The sequence below is a fragment of the Melospiza melodia genome, chromosome 24, assembly GCF_035770615.1.
Source record: "Melospiza melodia melodia isolate bMelMel2 chromosome 24, bMelMel2.pri, whole genome shotgun sequence".
Taxonomy (NCBI): Eukaryota; Metazoa; Chordata; class Aves; order Passeriformes; family Passerellidae; genus Melospiza; species Melospiza melodia.
In genome coordinates this window covers 2,912,634-2,922,078 of record NC_086217.1, presented here as the reverse complement: position 1 = coordinate 2,922,078, position 9,445 = coordinate 2,912,634, and the positions used below count along the sequence as shown (strand labels likewise).

The window sequence follows — 9,445 nt, the reverse complement described above, 5'->3', positions numbered from 1 at the left end:
AAAGCTCAGTAACTTAAACCAGTGTTTTATCCATTAAACTGGACAAAATCCAAGTCATGGTTTGCCCACAAAGTGCCATCTCTCCTTGTCCCCAGGCTGTCAATCACTACAAAGAAGGTTTGAGGTCAGACGTTAGCATGTATGTCCTGTGGATCCCATGGTACAAACACTGACATGAGAATAATAATTAACTTTATTGGAGCCTAATTTATCCAGCTGTTATTTCTCATGACATATTTCTGTTGACATGGGCCCAAATACAAACACTTATTGGGCAAAGTTCATGCTCATGCAATCAGTCTCACTTAGAGTTTTACAGAAAGTAAAACTGCCTCAATGCTGAATCCTCACTGTTACTGTCTTGGGAGAGTTTGCTTTACTAGCAAATCCCAAAAAAACCCCATAAATAGGCTCTAATCCTAAACCCACACTGATCCTGGGATTCATTTACAAAGGAACAGAAGCAATAATGAGAATGCCTTTTGTGCCATGCTTGGGTAAGGGTCATGACAGATTTTGATTGAGAATCCCAGAATGGTTTGGGTTGGAAGGGACCATAAAGCTCATGTGCCATGGGCAGGAATTCCTTCCTCAAGGCCAGGTTGCTCAGAGCCCCACACAACCTCTGAATGTAAGAACAATTTAAGTGAGTTGACCTTGAGCAGACCCAGAGACTTCACAAGACACACATGGAAACTCAATCTCTTTATTTTAGTTCATCAGCTCTGGATTTGGACCCATAGTCACAAGCCCCTTGCTCTCGCACACGCTTTCAAAGCAAGCATCCCTATGGAACACATCCCAATGGGTCTTTGATCAGGCACCTCTGCAGCTGCCTTCCTTTGTGCATGGTGACCTCAAGAAAGGTTTGTGGGTGTGCAAGGCAGCAGCAAGGGCCAACGTGTTGGGATGGGGAAAGATTCACAGTGGATGTGGCAGTGGCTTGCTCTTGAACTAGCCCTTGTACAAGGATGGGACCCTGGCTAGTCCACACCAGTGATAACATCATCCGTGGTGTGTAAGGATCACCCACAGTGCTTCCCTAGTGATTCCCACCTGAGGCTCTGGGAGTGCCTGTAGGAAGAAGTGTTTATTCTCAGTAAGGCAAGGTCATGTAATAGCTTTTATTTTTTGATTGCTTTTGATGTTCTGAATTGGTGTAGGCCAGTCTTCATTGCTTTTGCTGAAGGCTGCCCTTGCATTCTTTTATCTGGGTGATCTCAGTAAGAGTTGGTAAAGTCCCATTTGCTGCCAAACAGCATCCACTGGCAGACTGCTGAGTGCATGTGTGATTCCTGAGAGCAGTGAGAGTTTGTTTATGGGCTTTGAGTCTATTCTCTATGGTGGAAAAGGACAACATTAAAGAACCTCTTCTGAAAGTCACTGTGATGTTGTACAAGAAGTCCAAGCAGAAACTGGAGGGAAAACATCTTAGAAGCTTCCATGTGCATATCTACTGCTTACTGCATCTTTGTTCAGCATCACTGATTCCCCCAGGGGCTGGCCTGGGGGTCCAGCTTGGCTCAGGCTGTCACGTAGACCTCCAGGAGCCCCCCAATGGAGTGCATGCGGTAAAACACAGACAAGGGGAGGCCGAAGTTCACGATCACAAACCAGGTGGAGTAGCCATAAAATGACCTTTCCATTCCATTCTCGAAGAGGGGGTGAGACCCAAATGTGGGCATGATCCACAGCTGGAGAGATGTGAGGGAAAGAGACACAAGTCAGAGGATGACAAACTGTCCCCTATTGCACCCTAATCTCAAGAGTTGTAGGAATATTTTAGGAGTATCACAGTAGTCACCTTGCCAGCGAGGAGAAGGAAAATCCCACAGTTATGCTGTTGACTCCTTGCTCTAATTCAAATCCTGTTGAATCCCTGGAAACCTAAAGACAGCCCCATTCTGCCCCAGCCTGCTTCTCTTTCTACGGGGTTTCATTGTTTCCCTGGGCAATGGGTTTTCACTGGATTAAGGCTGCAGTGTTGATTCAAGATCCCAGACCACAGTGTACTTTATTGTGTGAGTTTCAAGCCTGGACACTCATGTTTACAGAGACTTAATGCTGGTACCTGACATTTTCTTTCATGTGTCTCATGAAACACCCTTAATAAGCCTAGTGGGGGTTTTCTCAGAGGCTAAAATCTTGGCTAGTAAGGACTTAGTAGCTGTCTCCTCCCATGAAACACAGTAATACTTGACTCTAAGGGTAAAAGAGAGACTTTCTAATTATGAGGGTGGGGTATTATCAGCAAAACCAGTCTTGGCTTTCCTCACCAGTACTTGAGACTTAGTGGGCAAAGGTTTTTTGTTTGGAATACAGAGAAAGACAAAGAGGTCACGTCTGTGTCACAGGTCACCGTGGCTCAGCCGGAGCTGTGACAGAGCAGAGAGCACAATACTTACTATGATGTTGCTCAGAACTAAGAAGAACGAGATCTCCCTCAATACTCTTCTCTTCCAGGTCAGGTGAGAGTAGGTATGGATGTAGGACAGGGAAACTTTCCGGATCTCCTGTCCCAGCTCCAGCACGCTCATTCGTCTCTGGCGGCAGGCTTCACAATTCTGCACTTCTTTACTGTCTTCCTCCTTTTCCTCCTTGGCAGGAGGTGTCTGGCTGTGCTCCTGTACGCTGTCCTGCGTGCTCTCCTCCTCCCCAGGCAGCTCTGCAGCCACCGTGTGCTGCTCGCAGCGTCTGGCATGCTTGGCCTCATCTGCTGCTACAACGTGCCGCCGGTGGAGCCCATCGATGACAAAAACATTCTGGGTGATGTTCTGAATGATAATGAGGACAGAGTAGGCCAGGGCAAGCCTGTTCAGCAGGTCTCTGCGGTTGCTGGCTATCAGGGCCACAATGGAGAAGTAGGACATGCCGATTTGGCCAAGGGCTGCGCCCATCAGCAGGACCGCGTCCAGGCTGCGGGTTGGGTTTTGCACCGTGTCCAGCTCCTTTTTTTCCAAGGCATGGATGAGTGTCCCAACCACGGCACACACACTCATCAGGGGCAGGAGCACAATGTAGTAGGTAAAATAGATCACAAGGACCTGGCGGCTGGGGTCCAAGGTGGCGGCCTGGATCTGGTACATCATGAAAACACAAGCCCCGATGATTACAGCACTGGTGCCCAGCACTGGCCCAAAGAGCACTCCCTTGAGCTTGAATTTGGGCCTCTTTTCCAGGCTGTGGTGGTGGCTGATGGTTCTCCCCACGTTCTTCCACATGACGTAGAGCATGGAGGAGCAGACCAGGCTGTACTCGGTGTTGAAGGGGTAGAGCAGGATGTAGCCCTCCTGGAAGACTCTGCAGATGGTCGTGTTTGGGCATACGCACATGGCAGTCTCATTGCCTGGAGCTTGAGAAGAGGAAGGTGACAATTAAGAGAGGGATGACCTGGATGTCACGGCTGTCTTTGGGAGTTTCTTGAGTACAGGCACAACATGTGTGTCTGTGCCTCAGAAACAGGGATCACAAGGAAGTTATTTGGCTACTGCTCAGTCCTAAAGTATATGAGGATTCAGAATAACACAGCTTAGCTAATGTCTTTTCCTATCTATGGTCAACACCACAGGTGCTGGATGAGAGACTCCTCTTCCTTCACAACAAAGCCTTCTCTGTTTCTCCCCCTGGAATATTAGATTCCCCTTTACTCCTCTATATCCTCACAAAGAAGACCACAGCAATTACATGAGCCTCTTCTAGTCTGGCAATCCTGTGCTTGCAGTTAGTAGGAAAAAGTGAGCAAAAATGCTAATTCATGGTGGGCTTTTCCTTTCCTAGACCTCAGTTTTAGGGTTTCACAGCAGATCCTCTCCCTCCAGGTGAAGATCTTCTCCCCTTGCAGCCCATTTCCTCGAGACAACCTCCAATAATAGGGAAGTTGCAGCATTTGGGGGAACTGGAGATATCTGAATCACTGAGACCCAGAGGGTCTCCAGAGAAGTGCACCAGCACCAAGCCTGACAGAGTTCAGAAGTGTTGGACAATACTCTGGCGCACACAGTGGACTACTTGGGAATGGTCCTGTACAGGGCCAAGAACTGGGCTTGCTGATCTTTGCAGGTCCCTTCCAACTCAGTATATTCTGTGATCCTGTGAAATGTTTTCCTAGAAGTCACCTGTGTCAGCCTAACACCAATGGGGATGTGAGGAAGGAGCCTTGCCTATGAATCGCTGCTCCACCTCGCGCAGCTGAGACTCCATCTCCATGTGCAGGGAGTCGTTGGTCACCGACAGGAGCCATTCCAGAAGGTTGGTGGCTACGGCGACCATCAGCCCACACCTGGGAGGAGACACAGGACTTGTACAGTGTCTGGAGATGGTTCACAGCCAGCGTGTCCCTCCCCTCTCGCTGGCCCATGCACAGATTTGAGCACAGATTTGTGCCCGCTCTGCCTGAGGCCCGTGGGGTGTGGCTTTGCATAAACACACCTGAGCACATTCCCACTTGCCATTTACAAAGGAGCAGGGCAGGCAGTGCCTGGTGAAACTGGCCTCAGCTGGGACATCTCCCAGTAACAGGGAGACCCCCCCCATCCTCCAGTCTGTGAGCTGGTGCCTGAGACAGGCAGCAGGAAGACGTTTGGGAGGAAGGAAGAAGCTTTGCAGCATTCCAAGGCACAAAGGAAAACTGAAGGGAGCTGGTGAGCTCAGTTCAGTGGAGGGAGGATGGGTCCGAACCACGCATAGTTTGGTTCCTGTGTGACCCAAAATATAAGGTCTGTATAGGATGCACACATTTCTAACAGGAATCATAATGGACATCACAGGCAGAAAGGAAAAGTTTTTTTAGAGCAGTAGAAGGCATTTTTTGTCCTTGTTTTTTACCTGGTGAAGTTGTGCTGGACTTGAATGCAGTCCTTAGAGTGATGCCACAGAAAGTAAATCTGCAAGTGGAGAACAATAACACTGTGAGCAGGGTGAAGGTGGCAGCTGGCTGCACACATGGTGGAAAGAAACAGGTAGAAAAGAAGGTACAGGTCCAAGCAGGAGCAAAGCTGCCTCGGTGTGAGGATGCAGGAACATGTGTGCACCTGCACCCCAGTGCTGAGGCAGGTGCTGGCATCCTTGGGTAAGGGCAGCTTTTATGTGTGACTGCACTGAATGCACATCCCGGAGCTCTGTGTTCCTCTGTCCTGTTCATGTGGGTATTTGCTGCTGAGGTGGGAATTAGTTTACTTTTCAAATATGGCTTTGGGTCTGTAAAGAAGAAGGGTGGTGTTGAATAACAAGGTGAAAATGGTGTGAGATATCTTTGTGTGGAAAGGATTTTGTTGGGTGGATAGATTGGCAAGTACAAAGAGGAGCTGAGGCACAGACTGGTGCAAAGACCTCTCTGGCAAAATGTGAAATTTCCTCTCTTCGTACTTTGTTTCAAAGCAAATTCCTCTGGATCCTATGGTATGTCAGGTATTTCTAGGGTAATTTTTGAATCTTTCTCCCCTGTCTCTCTAGGTGGCACACAGGGAGTGCAGGTAGCATTTGAAGTGGTGTGTGATGCTTTAATGCTTTCAGTGCTCAGGAGAATGCCCCATGTTCGTTCACATTCCCACATCTCCCAGCCTCCCCCCAGCCCTGGAGCTCCCAGGAAAGGGACAGAGAGAACAGACAAGCTTACAGAAGGGTAATGTGCAGTACCTGAGTGCCAATAAAAAGGATTGCAATGACAGGGAACATAATTTCCACATTGGATTTGCAGCGGACAAGGATTGTGCTGTAGCCAATCTCAAACACATTCAGGAGGATGCTGCAACTGCCAAACAGCAGCACTGACCCTGCACAAAGAGCAAAGGACCAGTAAATAAACCCAGATATGTCTGTTGAGCATCTGAGCTTGTCTGGGGATAGGGGGCCTTGTGCTTCTTGGATTTGTGTGGAGCTGGCAGTCTTTCTCCTGGAATTCTTACGATTTAAGGAGAGGAGGACAAAGGAGAGCCTTTGTCCTGAACCTGAACCTGACTGCGTGCTTTGACTGGTTAAAGGTGTTAGGAAACTGCAAGGTATTTTCTTGTGCTTGGATGAAGGTGGGGATGGGGGTTTGGGGCTTTTCTGTACAACCTGAAATGGCAGGGGTAAGTTAATGGAGGGTCATGCTTTCTGCCTTGTGGAGGAAACCTGCAATGACCACAGGTCTGCTAAGGCTTGTAGCAGTCCCATCTGCAGTAGTTGGAACCCTTTGATTGTTTCTCCCTTTTGCCTTGGACATGCCTCTGCAGCTTTAGGTACACAAGTACCTTGCAGCTTCCTTCAATTGATTCTCCATGCTTAGTTAACAAGATAGTGCCTAATTAAAAACTCCACGATAGACCAGAGGCAGGGCTGCTGCGGGAAGGGTAATTTCTCAAAGTGGGGCAAATACTGAAGGGAAAATCTCCCAGGAAAGCCTGGGTGTCACTGGGATGTGACTCAATGGGTAAGAATCCTTCCCTGGCAACAAGGCTGCGGTGATGTTAAATGAGGATGATGGTGACATAGGGCCACTGGTGCTCTTGAATAAACACACTTCTCAAAGTGCTCCTGCCTAAAACCTTTCCTATGGTTTTTCCCACAGTGCTCATTTGCTGTCCTGGAAAGGGTTATGCCTGGATTTCTCGTTGTGAAGGGACCAGAGAGCAAAGTTTGACTGGAGGCTGAAGGGAAGCCGAGTTTCAGGCTTTCCTGGCTGCTCTGCTTCCACTCTGTGGCACCCACTGTGCCCATCAGCCTGACAAGAACTGGGAAGTTCCCAGTGCCCTAACTGCATATCCTACAGCTTCTAGCTCTTCTAGTAACAGGGGGAGAATTTCTTTGCCTTCCAAGCCTTTGGAAGAAGGCATGAGAGAAAAAAACTCACCCCTAACCCAGATGGGTCCGGCGTGGGAGTCCCTGTAGAGTATGGCATGTGGCTTCCGGCTGGTGCCCATCAGGTAGTAAATAACCCAGAACACGCACAAGACCTTGAGGACGGAGAGCAGGATCCAGACATCTGCCAGAGTGATGGCCACCCTGTTGAAGATCATGCTGCTGATGAAGGCGCTGCCCAGAAACACCACGTTCATGGCCAGCAGCCCTGAGAAGAGCTGCCCAGCCTTCTGAGCTTGCCGGTGGCTCTGCTCCACTGAGGAGCAGTGACGGTACAGCCAGAACTTCTCATAGTGGATCGTGGTGGTGTCTGCTGGGAGTGATGCTGATCTGCTCTGGCAGTGATGGCAGGGCTTGGAGTCTTTCTTGTCAGACATGGCTCATCTGCCTGGGGGATCACCTGCTGCATTGAAAACAGGGGAGGTTTAAAGGGGGGATGTGCTGAGATGGGAGGCTGTATGCTCTGCTGTGAAGGTCACTTCACTGTGTGGTGACCTCCCTTCCTTGCTTTGCAGCTTTTCCTTCCTTCCTTCTCCAGAAGCTGGATGAAGGGGAAAAGGAGATTGGTTTTTAGCCCAGGTTAAGCATGAAAACTTTCCCAGTGGACAGAGTCATTGCAGGGCACTGGGGAAAGGCCCTTCTGCCAAAACCTGTCCAGAGACACGGGATTAAAGTGGGTGTCTGATACCTGTACCTGCCCCACAGTACCAGGGGCTGCTGGGACCAGAGGTGCTCAAACCATTCCCACCCTCACCTTTTACAGCTTCTCCAGCCCTGGGTTCAGGTTTTCTCCTTACCCTTTGTTGTTGTAAGGATTACCTGAAAATGAAGAGCAAGCTTAGACCTGCTTTGAAATTCAGAACTGTTTGATTTTCAGTCGATGGGTCCAACCTCTTCCTTCTGTTTTTGGGCTCTGAGAGTTACAGGCTCCCTGAATGGTCACACAAATTGTGGCAGAGTTGGAGAGAATAAACAAAGGATCTGTAAAGCTTGGAATAAACTGCTGGGAGAAGATCCAAACTCCCATCCAAGTGGGCTGAGACTGGGAAACAATCAGTACCTGTTTTTCTTTGCTTTTCCTCTTGTAGCTCAAGGCCGTGAGGGCACTGACACGAGGAGCTGGAGGGATGGGCCCAAGCTGACAGTCAGAGCCGGGGAGCTTTTCCGTCCATCTGCCAGTAAAATCTTGGTACGGCTGTACTGCTCTTGAGAGGGAAATCTTGCTGACATAAAGCAATCAGGCAACATCAGCCTCTCTTTGAATTTATTTTATTGATTCCTTGTTGAGTGTTTTGTTCTGTTGTACCCCCCTGTTCTCCCCGAGTTGGTTTACCCCTGGGTTTTACCCTCCCTCACAGCTGTCCCTCACGCCATTCCCCGCCCTTGTTCCAGCTCTTTCCCTGCCTGGCAAGGCACCCCAGCCCGTTTTGTTCCCGAACCTTCCCTGCCACTCAAACCTCGGGCCAGTCCATGTCTGAACACCCCTTTGGAATTCCCCTACTCCTGGAAGCCCCATGTGCCCATGAGGCCCATCCTCTCCACCCTCCTGCCCCAAGTGGCCCCAGACACTGATGGAATCCCCTCAGTGCTCCCCTGAGGATTCCCTGTTAGTTAGCTGTTTGTATCCACCCCCTGACTTGTATCTGAGCAAAACCCCTTGCACAATAGAGCAAGGGGCTTTTTGTCCTGCTCTCTTCACCTGGAATAAATTGTTCCTTGTGGGACCTCGAGATGGAGAGCCTCCTCCTTTCTCCTCTGGGTTTTGTGACTGGCAGCAGAGATTCAGCATTTCTTTATAAGTTGGTGAGTTTGCAGGGTTCATTAGGAGAGGATGAACCTCTCCATGGAAGGACAAGAATAATTTGTGCATCCCAGAATGAGCCCCCAAGCTCTGAGTTCCTTCGCACATCTCTTGGTGGAGACTGATCCTAAACTCTTCCTCATTTTTCTCCAAAATTCTCCTAACTTGGTAGCAGAGGGGCAAACCCCCTCCTCTCTTCTAGGACCATAGTGCTCCAAAGGGAGCTCAGAAGCCATAACATCAGCAGGAAGCCCATTCAGGCACCCAAGTGCCCAGACAGGACTGCCCACAGAGGGACCCGAGCCCCTGACCCCTGTGCTGTGCTGTGCTGTGGGGAGCAGCCCAGCCCAGCCCAGCCCAGCCCAGCCCAGCCCTTACCTGCCCGAGGAGCCGGCCCAGCCTCGAGTGCAGCCGGTCCGAAGCCGGTGCCTGGAATGGCACCAGGATGCACGGGAGACTGACAGCCCAAGGTGCAGACAGGAACCGTCAGGGCTGCTCCTCACTAAATGCAGCCTCTGCTCCGAGCCCATTGATTTATTTTCTTTCCACCTTGTTTACTTTGTGTCTATTATTGTCATTTCATTAATTACTCAGTGGGAAGCTCTCAGATCTGCCACAGGCAGCCAATGGGGAGCAGCTCCTTTATGCACCTGCTGTGTTGCCTCACACCAACAGCTCTGCCAACTGGTAAAACCACAACGGTGGTGACTAATTTGTGCCATGGCTCAGGCAGGTGTAGAGCTAATCTCCTGGCACAGGCTTGTGTTGGGAGTGCTTACCCACACTGCCTCAGCCAAAACGCATTTG

General features: G+C 49.8%; 1 protein-coding gene across 2 annotated transcripts; it reads right to left on the bottom strand.

Moving 5' to 3' along the window:
* Positions 1-692: 692 nt before the first annotated feature.
* Positions 693-9,177, bottom strand: OTOP3 (otopetrin 3). 2 transcript variants are annotated; one of them, XM_063176120.1, is made up of 8 exons: positions 9,017-9,177; positions 7,898-8,060; positions 6,830-7,768; positions 5,635-5,771; positions 4,825-4,883; positions 4,161-4,279; positions 2,406-3,352; positions 693-1,694 (listed from the first exon to the last, which is right to left on the bottom strand). In XM_063176120.1, the coding sequence occupies exons 3-8, from the start codon at positions 7,212-7,214 to the stop codon at positions 1,524-1,526; spliced, it is 1,818 nt and encodes a 605-aa protein (XP_063032190.1). In that variant the 5' UTR covers positions 7,215-7,768; positions 7,898-8,060; positions 9,017-9,177; the 3' UTR covers positions 693-1,523. The 2 variants fall into 2 exon arrangements, with proteins under 2 accessions (XP_063032190.1, XP_063032189.1); XM_063176119.1 differs by having other exon boundaries at positions 7,898-8,042.
* Positions 9,178-9,445: the final 268 nt, after the last annotated feature.

Excerpts from the sequence above, each read along its gene's own strand:
- OTOP3 (XM_063176120.1), bottom strand. The coding sequence starts at position 7,214 with ATGTCTGACAAGAAAGACTCCAAGCCCTGCCATCACTGCCAGAGCAGA. Across the intron at positions 5,772-6,829 it reads CGGACCCATCTGGGTTAGGG|GGTCAGTGCTGCTGTTTGGC; the intron begins GTGAGTTTTTTT and ends CTCTTTGTGCAG. Across the intron at positions 3,353-4,160 it reads GGTGGAGCAGCGATTCATAG|CTCCAGGCAATGAGACTGCC; the intron begins GCAAGGCTCCTT and ends CCTCTTCTCAAG.